At 31.5% G+C, this 22,360-nt stretch overlaps 1 protein-coding gene across 1 annotated transcript in view; it reads left to right on the top strand.

Annotated features, from left to right (window-relative positions):
* The window catches only part of LOC130895246 (protein O-mannosyl-transferase TMTC1-like), a 136,779-nt gene extending 117,186 nt beyond the window's left edge, over positions 1-19,593 (top strand). Inside the window, exons 13-17 of the mRNA XM_057802457.1 lie at positions 2,536-2,679; positions 5,206-5,411; positions 7,657-7,792; positions 10,017-10,143; positions 14,323-19,593. Coding sequence (XP_057658440.1) covers positions 2,536-2,679; positions 5,206-5,411; positions 7,657-7,792; positions 10,017-10,143; positions 14,323-14,451 — 742 coding nt within the window. The 3' untranslated portion in view covers positions 14,452-19,593. The remainder of the gene's footprint in view (positions 1-2,535; positions 2,680-5,205; positions 5,412-7,656; positions 7,793-10,016; positions 10,144-14,322) is intronic.
* Positions 19,594-22,360: the final 2,767 nt, after the last annotated feature.

Below are 22,360 nucleotides of genomic sequence, written 5' to 3'. Positions count from 1 at the left end.
TAACCGGTTCTAGAAAATCAAAGTTTAGCTTGATGGTCGTATATTGCATCATGAAAAAATTTAACAAATCAAATTAGCTGTGTAATTTAATAAAGGAGAGGGGTTGTTCATTTATAGTATCCTGAGAGGCTCTACATATGGTAAAATTATCCCTATCCCTATCCAAAGAATCCCTTATTATGGCCGGTTTGTTATCTAATGGCTGAAAGCCGTGAACCTGAGAAATACTAGAATTGTTACAATCAAAAATCAAATCAGTCAAATAATTAAATTTTATATAAGAAGGCCGAATCAAATCTACTCGTATATAGATCGTATAATGGAGTTGTGAAAAAATTATATTAATGAATTTTATTCTTTCAAATTTAATAGATAAAATTGCTCGGATATAAATCCTTGTTGATTTGAGAAACGAACGTACTATCCACAAAATATCAATATGTTTAGTGGAAAACATACATGGCAGTGGGAAATAATCGTTTTTTGAGTATAATGAATTCTGGAATAATTAACTCAGAATCAGCCTCGCGCGATATTTGCACATTTCAAAATCTTTAAATTGAAAGGAGAAGACATGCAACATAAGTTGGCAGAGCAATATTAGCAGAAAGAAAAAGCAATGCGCGGTAAATTTAATGCTAATTAAATGTCAATTTAATGCCAATTAAATGCTAATCAACTGCCACATCACGAAGTTTTCCGGTGTGCAAGTTTTTCAGAAATTGGCAATAAAAGTTAAATGTGCAAAATCAATCCTATACTTGCATGGAATTGGCAACTTTCACGCCTGTTTTCGCATAGTAAGAGAGTCATACAATAAGATATCGCAAAAAATGATTTTTTCCGAGGATTCTCTATTATGTGAACAAACATTTAAAAATACAAGTTGTTGAAGAATCTAAGCAAAAAATGAGAGATAATTCTTTCGATTATGTATGTAAACCAATAGAGTAAAATTACATTACCCCACTTTCAAAGTACATTCAATTCAATAGTTCTCTAGGCAGATACTCGTATTTGTGTGCAGGCGTTCAAGCTCAAAATGGTGTGAAACCTCCGAATCTTTGATGCAGCTCCGATTTTCCTGAAAATTTAGAATTAAGCTCATCTTACCCTCCATATCAAGATCTATATGGTCGCAAGGTGTGTAAATTGTTTTTAAGGGGTGAAAAATACTCCTTATCGAAAAATACCAATATTATAGGTATTCCTCCTTTTTTTCAATTCAAATTTTTTTCGTTTATGCAGCGTAAATATCTTAACATATTGTATAATAGAAAATTTATATATTTTGAAGTATGAACCCTTAAAAATCTTCAAAAACTACCCTTGTAATGAAAATAATATAGGAAAATTTTTTTTAACGATTTAAAACATTACATTTCATTTAAAATTCATAGCATTCTAATAAAATTTAATTGGTTATTAACTTTTATTATTCAAACCCTTAAAAACTACCGCTTTGCAGAGAATGAAATGAAAATAAATCTTATGACTGCCAACTTTTAGATTTTGCATTCTTTTTGGTCTCTACTTGAAGTAATTATTAATTGTCTATACCCTTTCAACCCTTAAGAACCACCCCTTTGATAAAAAATTTAATGACTGTTAATGTTTTGATTTTGAATTCTTTACAAATGTATATCAACAAATAAAATCAGTGCGTCAAAATTTGAAACTATTTCACATCCTATAATTCACAAAAAAAATTCAAATTTGATTTTTTATGGAACTCCATTAATTTTGAAACTTTCACATCCTACAAGCCATATTTTATTAATAAAGGGTCAAAGGGCTGTAGGCTTGGAGCCTAAAAAAAAATAAAAAAGCAAAATAATCGTCTTAAAAAATGCTTTGATTTGGCTTATACGTGTTTTTGTACCTCTTATAGTTATGGAGAAAAAATGAACAAAAAAATTTTTTTAAAAATTAACTATTTATTAATCATTTTTTTTTCAAAATTATTCATTTCTAATCAGCCAAACTTTCAGATATCCTGAATTACATCTAAATAAAGTATTTGGTACAATTTTTTTCAGCTTTAACTATTTCACATCATATCTCACTGAAATTTCAGTTGAAACGACTTTTATCAATGGTCATTCGAAAGGTCTAAGCTCTTTAAAAAGTATACTATGACTTTTTGTTGAAAAATTTATCCTTTTCCCGTTATTTTGAGGTTAAATGCTCAATTACGTAAAAAAAGCTATTCAAGTATCTATAACTTGCTTTAGGTCGAATATTAAGGTCTTCAAATATAGCTTAATTTCTTTTTTTTTTTTCATATAAACTTATTTTTTTTTGATATTGAAGAATGCGGTTTTTTTGACGAAAAATCGTAGTTTTCAATTACAAATAATTCAAAAACTATTGATCTGGCGGAAAAACTTGACATGACATAAAGGGGGTGTTGCACACTTCGGCACCCTGTTGACCTCGCTTTTTGGATAAACGCCTCTCATTTGTCAAAATTTCAAATAAATCTATGCCGCATTTATACCCGACCCGCCTATAATGTGACATAATTTTTTTCAGATTGTGGCCGGCATATGCTAGTGCGCACAATAATATTGGAACTCTACTTGACAATCGCTATGAAGCAGAACTTCACTTCCTTCTGGCTATTCGACATTACTCAGAACACATCAATGCTCATTACAATTTGGGAAAATTATACAGGTAAAAATCAGATTGATTTCATTAATTTTTTGATAGCTAAAATAGCTAGGAAAAATGTTTTTTTTTTATAATTTCACGTTTCAAGAAAATTCACTTCATTCTGGTTTGTCACGTTTTATTTGATGTATTGCTGGTCCCAGATAAATTGTAATCATGAAGCGAACGGAAAAATATAGCCCCCTACAACTACCACCGACAATTAACAGGACAAGAAGAGTCACTCTAGGCTCCTTCTCTTTTTATGCCCATCTCACTTGAATATCGGATGATACTCTTTTTCGATTACTCGAAGTCACCGTGCATAATCCGGTTGTCGTAGAGAAAAATTCATGAATACACCGATTTCCCTTACTTGCCGTAGTGACAGCAATACTTTTTCAAATTCTACTAATCATTCACTTAGTTTTTTAAGTGTACTACTGAAATAAAATGCCACGAATGTGCTGTAATGATGGATGTTTTACCAGGGAAGGGACAAACATGTCTCTTTTTTATTGTCCGTAAGTAGAAATTAGGTACAGTTTGGCAAATATAGGAGTGAATGTCGCGAAACGTACGAGAGGCACGAAGTTAAGATGAGAAAGTATTCGGATGACAAAGGGTAATATGCGCTTGGTGAATTAGTACGGTAAATAATCAAATAATACTGAATTCTGTACTACAAACTTCTCAGGTTAACAGCAGTTAACTACTTTTTGGGCATATAATAATATCAAACTTGTTTATATACATAACGTGCCTCATCTTTTGAAATGTATAAGGAACAATTTTTTATTCTTATGATTTTCGTTTATCAAATTGGTTGTTACAAAAATGTTCTATAGATAGTTTTCATCATCACGACAAGAAATGAGATAGTAGATTTTGTCGTCAAATTACAGCCGAGCATATATTCCCAAGTGTATTTGAATAAGTCTTCACTCGCTCTTTTTAAACTGCCCTATATGCTTACATAGATATCAAACTTTTGTCTACAGAAACAACGATTGCTGCAAAATTCATACAAAAATCAATGATTTATTTGGTTTCTTCAGCTTTTGCCATCTTAACAACTTCAACGCGTTCAAGGTAATCAAATTAATGGAGGTAAAACAGAACGATGGACATACGTGGAAGAATGTGTAAATAATTCTATGGATTTTATAATTGGCTGGAAAATAACGATAAATTATTTTTGAACTTTATTAGAAACCCTGAGATACAAAGAATATTCATTTCTTCTAACAAGGAACCAAAACCAGAATTGTGAAGGGTATTTTTGGGCGGGCTAGAAATTTTTGTGGATTATCAAAGAATCCAACAACAATCCAATTTTGTAGTGCCTTCAAACAATCATTTACAGTGAAATGTTTCAATGAGGTTGAAGGTGCGAATTGCTTAAAAGATATTAAACTTGTTTTACTCAATATATCTCTATATTGTAGAAAAATATGAAGATATCGATGTAACGATAGTAACTAGTGATAATTCTTTACGACTATAGAAATCTGTCAAGCACGGACGGAAATGCTTTGGTTTATGTTACTGGTTATCTATTAAGAAAATGTATTCTGCAACACTCTTTTACTACCTGTATAATGTTTAATGATGAAAATACATTGAAAAAAAGTTCCACTAATTTTCTAGAGCTAAACAATATGTATTCTAATTTTAAAAGCTCTAGATAATTTTAATAAACTCAGTTTCCACGTAAATATCGGAGCGAGGCTTGAAGGTTTATATAAAAATGTGCCTTTTATGCATAATTGTGGAGAGTGTCTTCATAAATATTTTTAAAGACTTTATATCACTCTGAGTATTTATTATACACTTAAATTTGCAAACCGAAATATAAAACATAGTTATTCTTCAAAAAAATCGAAAAAATCCTACATCAAATTAAATATTTGACATTAGAATTCTTCTCTATTTGGTATTTGCAACATTCTTATTGTTGATTCTTATAACTGTAAATCTTATAGATTACTACTTTTTTCATTGAACTTTTTAAGATTCGGCAAATAAACTAAATGAAATTTCATCACCCTGGTAAGTGAACATGTGATCGTTTCAATCGTCACAGGTCTGTAAAAACCTCGTATGAACACTGATAACTGCGAATGTTGGGTCGTGTCACGTGGCACGCTTCTGTTATCCTGACTTCAATCAGTCCGACGTGAGTTAGTTTTCTTGTCTTGTTGATATTCGTTGTTACTACCCTTGTTGCATCGTATGACGATGCTGGTCTGTCCCCTGAATCTTTACTAAAATATTTATTTACAATTGAATGTTTTTTCACAATATTATTATCAGAAGCTCCTAATATTCTACTATTTGCTGAATGTATTGAAAAATCGTTTTTGTGTCTAAAACAGAAATTTATATTTAGCAGTAGATAGACAATTTTAGTTATATAACATTGAGGTGGATTTATCTGAGCTTGAACATTGAAACTCCTCTTTCCGTTGTTTCTTTCTGTATGCAATCGTAAAGAATCATTGAGTATGCCTCCAATTTTATGAATTAATCAGCGTTCTATTTTTTCAGGATGAACAATAGATCGATTGAATCAGAACGTATGCTCAGAAAATGTATCAAACTGGATCCAAGATTCACTCCGGCTTATATAGAACTTGCCAAACTACGCGGACCTAACGATCAAAGCGTTAATCGATTCTTAAAAGAAGTTGTTATTATGAATCCATCCGATCCTTATTTTTCCACTAATTTCGCAAACTGGTTGTCAAGAAAAGGTAAGTTTCAACTTATTCCACATCATTTTAAATAAATTGTTTATTATATCATGGTAGAGCATCGGTTCAATGATAAAAAATAAATTGATTTATTTAAGAATTGGGTCACAAATACATTTTGAAATATAGGGAATAGGTTGGATGTCTTCTTTACATATCCTGTCTTTTGAATTGTCGTACCTATTACATAATATCTACCTAATTTATTTTGAGGACAGATAGATTTTAATATACTGGAAAGTAAAGAAAAATAATGTTCAAAAACGTTATCATGACTTAAATATAAATGATTAGCTGATATTATAAGCTTATTATGATACCGTATGTAAATTCATTGCAAACAATTACTACAAAAATAATACTTTCCTACTTTATATCAACTCTGTTTATATGTATAATTATATTGATCTAGATTCCCTGAGATATAAAATTTATTACAGAATAATCTCAATCTCAATCAAACTTTATAGCCAATCAAAGAATTTTACAGTCGAAATGTCCCGTAATACGAAATGAATCCTCAGATGAATCTCTAGAACCACAACATCAAAGTTACTCAGAATGATCGAGAATACGTCGAAGTGATACCAGCAATGTAGTTTACTTAAGTAAAGTTGATTTAACAGTTCTGGAGGGGAAAAAACAGTGACCAGAATAGTTTGCTATCGGAATACACAACGTTTGTGAAAGCTTCAACGCTACGGCAGTTGAAATTTCTTAAAAGGTTCCTTCATTCCAAATGCGAATCGGCTTCCGCGAATTTAATGACGTGGTTAGTTAGTATCATTGGATATTCATGTCTGTTTAAGCATGACTATTCTGAAAATATGAGGACTCGAAATAACTACACACTACAGACATTTAAAGAACGAGCAAATCAAGTCTTTTGAGAAAAATTTTAATTTTTTTGTCTTTGGGAGAAGCAATAACGAGCTGGATTGGCATTAATGTTCAAGAGTGCTTTAAGTGCTCTAATAGTTTCTAAAGTTTGACGTCTGGTGATTTATCATATCCTCACAACACAAAACAGGAACAACTGCTATGATGGTATCTAATCTTCATGATGGAGGGTATTGTGGTGTATTCTTGATCCAAATCGCAGGATTATTGAATAGCAAGCACGTTTTGCAGCTGAAGACCAATATACAATAAAGTGAAATAACTTCAAAGATAATTTGGTGCAAGGAATATATGGTAGATATGTGTAAATCTAATACTGACACCTTGTTTTCACCGATTGTAGATCTATATGTGAGAGGATTTACCATGTCTGATATCAATATATCCTTCACAAGCTCTTGGGAATGAGCCGCTGTTCAACTTACTAGTGAGAATCAGCTAAGGCTAAGTCTGGACTGGTTTCGTACCAACATTATATATCAATAACTCCATTTCATAGTAGCTGATAATGTAATCATATGCATTAAACTTCTAATCGCGATTTTATTTACAAGAAAATTGGAACTCTGTTTTTTTATATACCTATGTACTTCGCGATGGTAGTGAGGGTTTCGATTTTTAGAGGAGAGGGGCCGATAGTTGAGGGTCTGACTGACAATGGTCTTGATGTAAGATTGGGATAATTATAAGCGTTTTGATGAAAACCGATTGATAAGAAAAACATTAAAGCGATTCAAGTGAAAATAGAAAATGAAACAGCAAAACGTAGAGACACATTTTTCAACAATCTCAACATTTATCAATAAATCATTGCTAATTATACCTGCAAGGATAGAATGAGTGGTTGACAATGAATTTTTCCATCATATTGTAATGTACTTCTTATTCATTTAAATAGTTTTTTAACGGTTAAATTTATACACACGGTGTATCTCCCTTCTGTACTTCTCACTATCTCACTACTCGTGTATTTCTCACTATTCCTATGCGTTTACTGTCACAACAAATTTTCTACAGGCCCTCCGGCTGTTATAGACTTGTTTATATATACTATTTCACTTTCCAGAATGTTAAATTTCCTAGAAATCTCTAATTTACTTTGAATAAATAAGAAATCCCTTCTAAAAATAGTCTCTAAAAAACAGTCGGCTTATAAAAACAATACAAAGAAATTGCCGCCGTATAATCGGCGCATTTACCAAACTTTAGCATCGATTATATAATTGAACAGGACCGGCTCTATGATATATATCGGTGGGCGACTTCGTACAATATGTCTTTTATTGTCTTTTGTGTCCATTCTATTATTATGAGACTTTCCTAATTTATTTACTTTTTTTGGTAGGCAACTATAAAGACGCTCTTTGGCACTACTGGAAATCTCTTCAAATATCACCAACACATGAAGAAGCACTTGCAGGCGCTGCAAAAATTTTACAGAAATTTGGTCAAAAGGCGAGGCTTTTTCAGCTCATTACCAGGTAAGAACGTCACATTTATTTCTAATTTTTCCATTGAGACTTTCATTCTTCCAAAGTTTCAGTCTTTAAATTTCTTAGCTACGATAAATACGCAGACTTACATGCATACTCCTACTTTTGGATCGCAACGACATTTGTCTGTACTGTCTAGTTTGCACAGACAAAATTCTATAGAATTCTATGGAAGTCTGTATCGAGTGGACCCACCATAAAACTTGAGAACATAACTAACGTATTGCATGAAGCTATTGATATTTTGTTTGCATATATTAGAAAAAATAGTTGTGAGATGAGAAACAAATACTGTTTATACCACCACTACACCAACACTCACAATTACACTGTCTGACGCGCGTTTCTATAACCAAGTTATCGTCTTCAGAGACTGAATGTAATCGAAACCAACAGTTGCAAAAATTCCCACTAAGATGAGAAATAAGTTTCATGATCTAGAGCATCTCATAAATCAGAAATAAAATACATCCATAGTTGTGAAATAATTTATTTATATGAAACAGAATTAATTCGTTCGTTTAATTTCAAATCAGCCGGAAGTGTCACAGCAACATATGAAATTAATTGGAATTATAGTGGCGATATATGTCGAAAATTAGCTTCCTCATCATTCTTCTGCGGAACACAAATCCACCACGAAATTGCATCAAGATAATAATTTTAATTCAAATATGAAGACTTACTGTTTCCATCAATATGAACTGTAACGGCATTATATGAAATTCATTGGAATGACAGTGGCGCCATTCATAACACATTTCTCTCTTTTGAACTAATTCTAGTTATTTTCAAGCCATTACAATGTTTATTAAATGATTTCGACAATTATTCTTAATTTCCCTTTAATTATTACCTCCATTCTTCGATCCAATACAGATAATTTGTCTTTCAAATGCTCGTTCTCCTTTTCTGCACTTCATTTTGAATTGTAAGCTTTTCAACATCGATGAACTACTTTTAAATGGATCTGTAAAAACAAAAATATCACGATCACAGAAATAAATATATGTAATTCTTCTATATGGATAGTTGGTATGGGAAAAACGTCCCTACGTTACAGTGCCGACAATATCCATTTTCTCTCTCGTTCGAGACATTTTATCTATACTGCGCATGTTTGAGAATGCGCAGAACCGAGGTGGAACCTTGGAGGATAGATAAATCGTTGCCATACTATTTTCCTTAGCCGGAACAGCTTCAACTTATAGAAAATTTCCATATAGAATGTCTAAATACAAAAACTATAGAAATAGTTATTAACCTTCAAAAGTTCAATTGGATTTCTGTTTGAAATCTTATAAATTCGTCACGTCGTTACCTTACAATTATATGCCTCGAAAGATACCAGTTCTTGATTTGAACGTTTCGTGTTTGTATAAACTGATTTGAATGAAAGAAGTTATAAATAATCTGATAATATTAAATTGAACGGGCACATATCGCGGGCGAAGTCGCGACAGTAAACGCTAATTGATTATATGAAAGGTTAAAATTGGATTATTTTGATATTGAGAACGGTCCCTTTGTGTTTGTTGTTTTTCCATCTCTAGTATGTACTGCTGCCATTCATAACACGGAAAAGTTTCAATAGCATGTTGTGTTGACGCATTAACAATATTAGTTTAATCGTAACATTAATTCATCTACTTAATTTCGTTGGATTTGGGTATAAAATATTTATAAAAGTGGAAATAAAATACAAGAAAATAATTATTTTCTAATTATTGAATATCACTACTTTCATAACATTTCAAATGGGACTACTTTTTTGTACTGGCCTGTATACTATTAATTTGTCAATTTTAGACTAAAGATGTTTATGCCTTTTAACTCTAGAAAGTTTGTACCTATTTGTGCAAAAAAATATTCATGTGCACGTGAAAAATGTGCTTCTTTTAAAGAAATATTGTAGCTGAACTGATAATTTACAACTAAAATAGAATATTAGCTATAGAAAAAAGCATCAATTTGAAGTAAACGTTTAAAAAAGGATTATGTGCTCAACTGTTTAAGTACTTCAAAATTCAATCAAAATTGTGTCGCGTTATTGCAAATTCATTAACAAGCACAAACAACGAAGAAAAGTGGAGAAAAGCATCTGATGAAATAAAAAAAATTAAACCAGTATAGTGTGTGATTAATTACCAATTTTTTCGCGAATTTATAAATAAGGAATCAGTAAATATTTCATATATATTATTTTTAACAGGTGGCAGGTAGTAAAAAGAAGTGATAGAGGACAACTACCACTAGGTCGTCATTTGTATCTACAGGTATGGCGATTGAATGGAGAGCTGAGTCATAGAGCTAAAATATATGACGTAGATTCTACATCGGTAAGAAATATTCTAAATTCAATTTGTATTCAAACATATGTGTGGAAGTATTCATAAATCATAACGAATTCTTAAATTTGATTTTGCTCATCGGCAGAATGATTCATAATTGAGAACATTTGTCGTCACTTTCTTGTAGTGTGATTTGCTTGAAATGTTAAACAAATACAAAGATAATCTTATTTGGTACGGCTCTGTCAAATATTTCCCGTCTTCGTGGATTTAAAAATTGCCTATAACACAGTAATTAGAAAGCAGATGGTGACTTCTATGGAATAAGAAAACCAATTAATATTAGTTAGGGTCAATAGTGGGTCAAACAGAGGGAACCTCTACCTCTCACCATAACTAAATCAGTATAGAAGATTTACACAAGAAAAATGTAATAATGACTCAGCAACAAGTTATGACATAATCCTGATGATGTTATATTGTTAGCAAATACAAAAAAAATTACTAAAACATATATATAGAAATAGAAATCGGAAAAAAATATATGTACGAAGGTGTATTCTCGAAAGAATGACTTGGATGAAATAGTTACTACAATGCAGAAAACTATTTCACTTTCCTCTTTTAACTTTACATACTCATTCCGAAGAGTTTTATTCCTTTCAAACTACTGGCAGCGAACGATTTTGCCTCTGCCATCATCACCTCATTATTTGTATGAAATCGGTTTCCACCAAGTTTCCAAGAGGTTTTGAAGATTATGAACAGACAGTGATCGGTGGGAGTTGGATAAATCCAATATGCGAAGCTCGGTATTGAAACATGTCTCCAAAAAATCATGAAATTGGTCATTTCCTCGATCGAGTCCATTACTTAATATTTTTGTTTGTAAGATATGAGTGGAACCAAGTTTCTTCTACTGTAATATATCGACTGAAAACTTAAATCACGTCGGAAAATATCCAAACATTCGTTTGAATATTTAATACGAGTATTGTTATGATCAGTGAGTGCGGCAATCATCTTTTCGCATACAAGTTCAGTTGAAGTATTTTCATCATCATCCATCTCACGTAGTTCATTTTATTAACGATTTCTAAAGAACTTACAGTAAATTACGGTAAAGAACGTTCAGCTACATTGTGAGATAGAGAACTTCCAATCTAATATTCACCTAACCTTTCCTCGGTTTCTTTTTCCACGTGAAAAAATATTCAGTTAATACTCGTTTTTCTCTTTTATTGACACAACAACGAAGAAAGTATGATTTTTACTCAAATTTCGACAAACAATATCAGAAACAAGGCAAAAACTAACAAAATAATCACCATTTCGGAAGTGTCGTCAATATCAGAAAAGTTCCTTTTCCAGTAAACCGCCCTTTTATTTAGAGGAAAACTATCTTGAAACACAGAAGCACAGAGTTCAGACCGTCACCCGTTATATAAGGGTGATAATTGGAACATATTGGAATGAAGGAAAGGGAGATTATTGAAAGGAAAACACGTTTATGATCAGAATCGAGTAATGTATTGGACGATTTTGAGACCATGCAATAGAAATATACATAATAATAAAAATGAGACGACGGGGGGAAAGTCGTCAACCGAAAAAACGTGGATAATTCTAGGACTCGACACTGGAAGGAATTGAATTTTAAAAGTGATAGTTATTAGGTATAAAGAAGAAACAAATTACCAAAACTTATACTAAGAAGACAACATGAATGATGCTTAGAAAAATTAGGGAAAAAATCCCAATTTGATCTCAATAAATAGGAAGACTAAGTGAAATATTGAAAAATGCAATTGAATAAGTAAATAGAAACTGAAATTTGAAAATTCTCATTGAGACTAGGAACCGTATTATCTAGAACTTAACTATCTAGAACTAGAGAATAATTCTCTCAATAAAATCGCCAAAACACATCAAATCTATCATAGAACAAAAGAGTATAATGTGATATATAACGTGATGGAGGTTGATCCAGAATTTGATTATGTGGAAATACTCTCCTTATTCCATCACTCATCACCCATTCTCAAGTGATGAGGGTAGCGTAATTTGGTTGGAAGGGAATCATATATATGAACTGATTCCTAAAATTTCACGCTCAATCCAATTATCATTTGGAGAAGATTTCAAGAACAATATTTCCAGCATCTGAAATATAAAATTGTGAACAATGAATTTTATTTCATAATCCTTAGTAATACGTATTTGATGTCTTTAGGAAAATCTACATGTGAGGTTCAAGAAATTCTAATTTGGATATAATGACTACACGGCCAGGGTTGTATCAATAAGTTTCAGCACAATATTTCTCGTACTGTTATTCCATTTCTCATGACCTAACCTTTTAATATTCATATAATTTGAACGGAATAAAGAAGGATAAGTCTACTGCAACTGTTGTAATTATCACATCCACTGAAATAACCAAGATATTCTGATCCCTCCCAAATTTTTCGATTCTACGATTTTGTAAATGATATTCTCTTGCTTAGTGTGGATTTTGACGAGATCTCGAGATATCCACGTTCCAATAATAAGATGTATTTTGCATCATGAGATTCATTTTAATAGATGGAAAACCTAGGTCCAGGTCCTTACTGAGGTTTAATATCAATAGATACATTTTGGAAAATGACGGTAACTAAAATCAATATAGTGAAGATTATGAAGTAGATTCTCTTTCATTAATGAGACTTGGGTACATTTCTACGATCCAGAAACAAAGCAACAATCGATGAAATGGCAACACTCTAGTTCTCCAAGACCTAATAAGTTTTGTGTTCAAAAATCTGTTAGAATAGTTCTGCCTTCAGTTTGCTGGAATTACCATGGAGTAATCATGATTGATTTTTTGAATAAGGGCAGAGCAATAACTGAGGATTACTATTCGACCACTCTACGGGAAAAAATTGAAGAGAAAAGACGCGGAAAGCTATCCAAAGGTGTTTTGTTTTTGCAGGACAACGCTCCTGCACACAAATCTTATGTTGCCATGCAAAAAATCTGTGATTTAGGGTATAAATTACTAGAACACCCCCTTATTCACCAGATTTGGCTCCGTCCGACTATAATCCATTTTCTCAATTGAAAAAAAGGTCGTATATTCTCTTCCAACGAGGAGGTAATAAAAGCTGTGGAGGTCTGGTTTGCAGAGCAAGGAGAAACATTTCTTTTGAAAGGTCTAGAGACGTTGCAGGTTCGTTGTAATAAATGAAATTGACATTGAAATTTTGTTTGGTTCTATAGTAGGCTAGGAATTTTTCAATATATCCTCGTTCATTGCATTTTAATAACACAAACAGAAAAATATATAACTATGTAAAAGATTGTGGAAACATATTGATGAAGATAATAAGAAATCAGTCTTCAAACTATGATACCATGATAATGATAAATTTCAAAACACAAAAAATACGGGATATATCAAGTAAAAAATTGTATTTATCAAAATAACTGCCAAAAAACAATATTTCAATATCAAAAATGCGAAAAATGTTATCAATCTAACCCTCACTCGTTTCGAAAAATACAATTCACATTCGTGATGACTTTCTCAGAGTATACGAGAAATTTAATTCGTCTCCAAGTTCACATTCTACACTTTGTATTTCGCACCTGCCACACAAATTCACTCCCCCTATCAATCCAACGATACGGAGATTGATTGTTCAAAGCGTCATATACATCAATAAGATAATGAGGTGGTGGCAAATTTAGCATGAACCGCGATATCCTGTCTCAAATCTCATTAGTAAGTGTTGTCTGCCAATAAAAGAAAATATTTAAATTATGGCTCTAAAAATCGTACGAGGGAAACGAAAATTTTCAATATTCCAGTATTTTTCCAATTGAATACTCTTCTACGAGTAGAAGTAAAAATTATTTTGTTGATATGTTTTGAATAAAATGGTAAGTTCAACAAAGAATTGCTGAGTGGTCGAGTGATAAATTGATAATCCTGATCAACAGGAATATATTTCTGTGGTCCTACTACTCTTGTCGCCTGTCTCAAAATCGTCGTGTTTTTTCATATATTCCAACAAACACATTTCAGTAAAGGATTGGGTTAAGTCTTATTCACATAGATAGTCAACTACACAACGAATATGAGGCGTCTTACATTGATGTTATCGTTGATGTTGCTTAAAAATTTATTTATTCATATAATTTGAACAACAAACTACAGCCAATATATTTGAAATAAATTTTCAGTTGACAACTTCAACAACTCAAACCAACAGTAATCCTAGCAAGATAGGCAGGAATAGTTCGAGACCTCGAACAGACAACACCAACTCTTTGAGACCCTTAACGGTTCTTCATTTTTTAGATAGTGTATAATCATTTTCACATGATAACATTGATACTGTTATAATTGGAAAGGTGAACAATACAAGAGAAAAGGTCTTTCTCACAAGGCAAAGTCAGAAAGCCGTTTTCATTTAATTTGATCAGTCACTGAGTCCATGACTTTTTGAATGAACAAACGTTTTCAAATAATTCGATTTTTCAACGTAATCTATTTTGATTTCAAAGTTTAAGTTCAAGCTTCTAGAAGAAGAAATAGACAGGTGGTGCCAAGTTTACAGAATAAAATGAATAAACTACCAATTTATTATTTTTTTTCATAAAAACTGCACCAGCGTTGAATGATTTTGGTCACCATCTGCAAATTATTTGAATACTTTTATTGAAGTCAATGTTTATATACGATGTGATCCATATGTATGGAATAAACTCAATTTTAGTGCTATTATGTACTATGTGAAAAAATCCTGAAACAGGTCGATTTTTATTTTCAAATTAACAATTTACAGTATGAAAATATTCTCCTCCAGCATCTCCTCTGAATTATAAGCACAACACTTGTTGGAAAGGAATTTTAGTCTTCTGTTCAGCAATATAAGTTTTTTTAAATTTGGTACAATCATAAGTGATAAAATTAATTTTTGAGATGTATAATTTTGATATCACAAAACTTTACGTAGAATGAAGATAATAATATCCCATAATATTTAGAATGTACTTTTCAACGTGCTATTCACTTCTTGACAATAACCGAAGTGATTTTGGAATTCTCGTACAACATAAGAAGTATTCGAGAGAAGTCATATCGGGGGATCTAGTCGGCCATTCGATCGTTCCACTACTGGGAAAAACCTCATTCAAATAATTTTTAACTGTACGTGCAAAATGTGGCGGAGCTCCATCTTTATGGTAGTAAATGGATCTATCTCATTTAGATGATTAACATCAGGAAAATGTTTTTGAAATTTAGGCATCAAGAGGTTAATCGAAAAATCTGGATAAACCTTAACATTAATGGTGCCGTCAATAAAATAAAGGCCAATAATTTTATTGTTAATGAAACCAGCCCAAACGTTCACTATTTTTCTCTGCTACAATATCTATAGTTCTGTTTGTTAACCTTTCCATTTCAATGAAACGTCGGTTCGTCAGAAACAACTATTTTGTTTATGAAACTATCAAAATAGATGATTTACTCATATCATAGTCGACGACAAGTTCTCGAATTGTCTATGCGGATTTTCTTAAATCTCTAGAAGTACATCTAACTTTTTTTTAACAGTAAATTGAACATTTCTAAATGATTTTTCAATATTTTTCACATGGGCAGTTTCACGAAATCTTTTTTTCAATAATGATAACTGTAGAATGTGGAACGTGTTGACCAAGGTAATTATTATTAAAAATTCCACAAACCTCCTTTTAAGCTCTTGTTTAATTACCACAATCAATCATAATTAAAAATCCTTGAGTCTAGGACAAATGAGCCATAATTAGTTTTAATATGCGTACAGGTTCTTTTCACCTAGGACGTAACGCTGAAATTGAATTTATTCCATACATATAAACCACATTGTAGAAACGTTTGGTGTCTAGGGTGTTTGGAGAATCCACGCTTCGTTCACGTTTACGAATCAGGTCTACATTGCACTTCACAACACTTAACACTTCTGCAAAATTTGCTAACAAACGTAGCGGTCACCACCCAAAAAGTTTTCTTCTACTAAGTGATCGCTCATAATTATAAGCAATGCGCAATATAAAGATGATGGCTTCTACAATATCTCACACTTCCAATCCTCAACTGGCCAATATCAGTATCATAAATATAGAGCTTCCGGGTATCTTCTGTACTTGAACGGAAACAATAGTTTAATCTACCCGATTGAAGTTTAAGGTGCAGTGTTATCGATTGAAATATATCGTGCATTGTTTCCAATTGAAATTAATGGGTCAGTTCCCATAATATTCATTAAGCTGATCCGAATGAGAGGGAGGAATACTTTATTTTCCATTTTCTACTTCAATCATAAGCTACTAGACACAAATGAAATGAGGCAGCCTCTCCAAATTTTGACAGAAGTCAAATAACAGATATTAAAAAAACAGGAAATTCAAAACGTCAAGGACTTTTACTTCACAATTTTAAGAATATGGTGACGATTCTTAAAACAGTTCATACATTGAACTATCCGCCTTTCTAGAATTTATTGAACAACTAATGAATTGTTTTCAGTTTCGCAAAGTACTTTGTATCTTTAATATTTAGTAGCCAAATCAATATTTCGTACTATTTAATAATTTCATAGATTTAATTACACACTTTTTTATGTGAAAAACACGATAAACATAACTATTTCTATGAAAATTGGCTAATTGTATTGAAAATGGAGAGTCTAATAGAATGAGTTGTCAAAAATATATTTAGTATGCTCAACAGGTAGACTGTTTGTATGGGTATTCACCCAATGTGAAATCATCAAGATATTTTTGAAAGAAGCTCAAACTTCTAGTACAAGTATGCAATTTTTTTTTGGCTTTTGAACATTGGTAAAGATGAAATCAAGAACATTAATATGCATTGATAAAAATTTTCGATATCAATTCAATCAAGAGCCAGCTGGCAACAGTGTGGTAGAACTGTATGGTTTTTGATCCTAGAGCACTTAGGGGTACTGAAATTGTCGAAATCTGGCTAACCTTAGAACCGCTTTCCTTGGTATGTACAACAATATAATCATCTACATATTTCCTAAACCATATATTTTATAGAATTGAAAGATAACCTTATTGTTACAACATCGATTGAAAAGTTCGTTTTTGCTATATTTCCGTCACACATATAACGTGGACATATGTAATCATGCGTTGAAAATTCATAATGTTCAAGTGTATAATTTGGAAAATATATTTAAATATAAGTTCCTATTCACGCAGCTTTAAAGGTCTATAACTCAGAAACGAGTGGACGTATGTAAAAACTTTTTTCAGATCACAGCATTATTTCCAGTCCTGGAATAACCTGTATATCGACTCCGAGGTTTGACAGTATGGAATGAAATTTCTTTTCTGTAAATATTCATACCCAAAATTCAGAAAGTGTTTTATTGACGTTTAATCAATACAGAAACAAAGCTTTGTTATAAGCTTACAAAAGTCGCATTAGGTATTCTAAAACTATTTTTAGCAAAAAGCTTATCTTCCGAACTAAACTGATTTTCAAACTTCCATAGCCAAATTAGTTTCTGTCGAAACTTGACATCAATTTCTCATGAAAATTTTTTATTACTGATTTCTCAGAAAAGCGACCTATACGAATTTACCAGATCGTACAAACTTTGGATACCATTATAAAAGGAACAGTCATATATAAATTTAATATCTTGTTCATATTTTTTACATGGTGTTCAACATTATCATGTTTGTTTCATGACTTCAGTACATCACATACATATGAATAAACCAAAAATAAAACAAAGAATATTTGATTTCGGAAATATTGTAGTGCATAAGACTGATCAATTATATAATAATCAATCGAAAACCAAGACCAAGATAGTAATGACAGAGCTTGAAGTCTTTAGTAACTAAATATTTACATGAAACTATTTCAAAGTGATTTAGTTTCATGAGTAAATACCAGGATGTATTGATATTTATTTAGCCTAAACTAGTTCCATGCATAAACCAAATATTGCGTTACCATAGCAAAGAACAATAAGAAAAATAATAAAATATTTTGACATTGAAATTTTGTTTGGTTACGTTGAGAATTTTTCAATATATTCTCGTAATATAAAAGTATCTTTTATCTAGTCACTTTCGGAACTTTTAACAAAATGTAACTATAGTTAGAAAAAGTTCATATTTTCATATTTTAAGGAACTGTTATTTTTCCAACCACATATTTTGGAGGGAAAATCTTAATATCATTATGTTTGCCATTTCTTTTGAAATTTCGATTCATATAACATATTTTATCAAAATTTATAAGTAGAGAACCTAACTGTGATAATGTTTTATCGTTTTGGTAATGCGAAGTTTTCTTCGTTTCACATTTTTTCACTTCAATTTAGAAAAGAAGTATCGTATCTTAGCGAGAGCTAAGTTGGAATTTCTGAAACCGTTAGTGATATTCATCATGAGCACACTGTTTACACCAACACTCATAATTACACTGTCTGACGCTACTCTCACATTTAGAGTAGCTTTAATAGGGACAAAGGGTCAATTCCTCACAGCCCACTCAATAGTTTAGTAGTCAAGGAATAAATGTTAACATTGCCGCCAAGGAAGTTTTAGTTTTTTTAGTTTACCTTCAGTCTCTGAAGACGATAACTTGGTTATCGAAACGCGCCTTGGTCATTGTAATTGTGACTGTTGGTGTAGTGGTGGTGTAAACAGTGTATTCAGAAATAGTAAGAGCTACTTTTGGGAAGTAACTTAGATACTATTTTCAGGAGAATTACTTCTTGAAAATAACTCAGATACTTTGAAAAAATACCTAATAAGTAGTTATGTTTAAACAGTAATTATCCCAACTCTAAATGATGGTACATTCCATTTAATCCAATCTTCTTATTAGAAGGAAATATTTTACTGAATATCAGCGGTTCTCTTTGAAGTGAAAGTGAAAGTTATTTGTATGAAATTCATGCTATTGTGTTGATTGAACAAATACCATGCAGAAGCTCTGATTAGTACGAATTGAAAAGAGCTTATTTCTTGCAAAACTTGCTCTAGAGACCCGGATTTGAATTTTTTGTTGAATCTTCTGTAGTGTTTAGTTAAAAAATCAACGAGAACCAAGAGAAAGTCCAACTATAGTCTACACTACACTAATTTCAGATGACAAAATATGAATCAATATATAATTTAGTTCGCAAAGACCGAAAATTTGAATTTTTCTATAATGCTTTTCATTCAAAAAGTTTTGTATGAATCCAGCAGCTTAGCTAATGTATGTGTAGTGTATCTGTCTCGTTTGTCAACTATCCATTTTTATAATTTTGATGAAGAATTATTTCGAAAGTAAATAGTTATGTTTATCCGTGCTAAATTGCCTGAACGCAAAACAATGACGTTTTGTGTCGAGTAATAGAACTATTTTATTATACGTACAATATGTTGTATTTGTTTCTTATTATACGAATAATAAATTTGAATAAAACATAAGATCTGTTTTTTATTTGTAATAATATACGTATATAGCTCGACTAAAACGTGGGACAATCTTAGTATCTTAACTATTGTAGTACCGAAAGTAAATCAAAAATTTTGTTTTTGCTTTTTTTCATAAGATCCACTTGCATAAATTGATAACGCTTTATTTAGGTTGATGAGACTGCGTAAAGTAAAAAAAACTGTCGTTCGGTTTATTTTTCACCAATGGGATACGACGGACAATTTAAAAGTAGCTTAGAGCTTCATCGATTCAACAAAATGCACTGGGGGATAAAAGTGCGCTGGATTACCTAGAATAGGTGCATTGGAAGGTTAGTTTGGGAGAGCAAGGACAGTCACAAAAACTTAAGTTAATGTGGAGATCACTATTATTAAACCACTATCGAAACTATCAATAGAGGGTTATGTTTGATGAAAAAATTGAGAAGGTAGTTTTGTTTTGTGTTTGAAGAAACAAAAAATGAAGTTATTTTGTATACCATTGTATAGTGAAGTTCCAATAAAAATATCTTACTTCTCAGAGGTTTTATTCCTTAGTTCCATTAAATCCAGCTTCTACATCATCAGAAAAATCACCCACGTATTCCACTTATTTAGCTCGAATTAAGTGGAGAATTTTGTAGTTTACCTATTGGCAGTTAATTAAAACACAGAGAAAAACTTGAATTCCATATAGCTCTCGTTTAATCAATTATAATTCAAATATATTTGGAAATGTTACATAATAATGTCATTGAAAGTCCATGTTTCAATATTTCATTATTATTATCATTATCATATTATTCCACTTAAATCAAGCATGTGAATGTCTTTTTGACATCGAACATCTTTATAATGGATAACACTTCGCAGAAACATTATGATACCTTTTCTGTCAATTTAACCAATAATAACAAGGATAATGCATTGTAGATTTCCAAAATTTGTCACCTGTATAATACATCACGTGACAAAGTGATGTTAATTCTATTCCCATGATAGCAGAGATAATGGCTTTTGGATGAATGTGTATGTTACACGCATTTCAATGAAAGAGGCTAACATCAATACTCAAGGTGAGGAATGAACATCACACTTTTTGCATCGATTATCGTCATAGATGAAGGAAGCCTCAGGATGTTATTCTTGTCTTCGCGCGTAGTCCACGCCATTGTTATACGCTAAACGTTTGTCGTCGACGTCAAAACATGAGATCGCGTTAATTAGAAGTTCTTGGATTTAATTTTAACGGCTTGAATAATAACCTTTGAGGTTAACGCGTTCGAATGAATCTAAATGGAAATTAGTATAATTCAAGAGATTATTATTTTATTCTAAATAATGTTTATTTAGGTTTATAAATGTTCTTGATTTTAGGTCTCTTCTGTTTCAAAATTAGTTTTTTTAATAATTTAAAAAAAAAACTAATTTTGAAACAGAAGAGACCTGAAAACAAGAAGATTTGGAAATATAAACATATAAAAAGGTCTGAGAAATGAAAAATTGAAGAAATATTGTTTATTATACTTGGTCCGTCATAGAATGAAAGCTGATATGGGAATTCCATGAACATAACTTCCAGTTTGTGATCCTTCATTTAGAAGAACTGTATTTCCTGAAGAACACTCAACATTAATTCTAGGTTCACCCAATATCTACATAATTTCATCAACATATATAGGACCATAATTTCTCTCAATTTTGTCATCTTTTCTCCATATTCCTCGGTCATGAAACGCTGATACGGTTTTGGGGATCACATCATCATCATCATCATTATAAAAATGATCAATTTTCGACATTACTTTTTCGACGTTTTTCTCTAATAATTGTGACGATTCTCCAATTTCTTTCAGTGGTCTAAATACTGTTTTAAATAGTTTATCAAGAAACTCATATTGCTCTGACTTGCTTATATATAAGCCAAATATGCCTCGACAATTCAGTTTTCTCTTGCGCGGAGTAATTACAGTGGTGTAAGCTACAGATATATACTTTTGAATATGTCCATTACGAAGGTAAACGATGACTGAAATGTCTGATCAGAGTAGAAGTTTCGTTTGGGCTTCGAGGTGTTTTTTAGATAAGCATTAATTCAGGAGATTTCAATTAGGAAAAACATTTTTCTAAATAGAACACCCAGTATATTATTTTACCATTTTATAAAACTATATAATCCATTCAAATTATGTCTAGTTATGTACACTCTAAAATTGACTGTTTTTAATAAAATTGCATTTTTAGTTTATGATTTAAAAATACTCACCTTTTCAACAAAATATTAGTTCTTGTGACAAAACCAAACCAGTAATTTTATACCTGTGAAAACTAAAAACGCTTGCGTGGTGAACGACAAAGTTATCGGATCATTTCTTATCAATTTGCGAATAAAGACCCTCCCTAGAAAATAGCTTCAAAGTGTAGAAGTGTAGAGAAATAATACTATATATCGATGGATAGAACATAATTACTCATGGATCAATTAAAGTTCTTCACTTATTTAACACTACTTATCGCTCCAAAGCGAATTTGATACATAATTGCACTGTTTTGTCTCATCCTTGTGGGCAATTATTTATGATTATTGTGAAAATATTGGAAAAATTATAGTAACTTCCTTTTTACGTCAAATTACTCACCTAGTTAGTGACTTTGAAAGAACCTAACCATTTCTGGGCGACTTCATACATACCTTAGTAACCGATTATACCTCCTCACTTTTTGTCGTGACTTACCTTATATATAATTATATGGACTACTGGCTAATGAAACACAACCG

Source organism: Diorhabda carinulata, chromosome 6 (assembly GCF_026250575.1).
Source record: "Diorhabda carinulata isolate Delta chromosome 6, icDioCari1.1, whole genome shotgun sequence".
Classification (NCBI taxonomy): domain Eukaryota; kingdom Metazoa; phylum Arthropoda; class Insecta; order Coleoptera; family Chrysomelidae; genus Diorhabda; species Diorhabda carinulata.
This window is presented reverse-complemented; position numbering and strand designations above follow the sequence as displayed.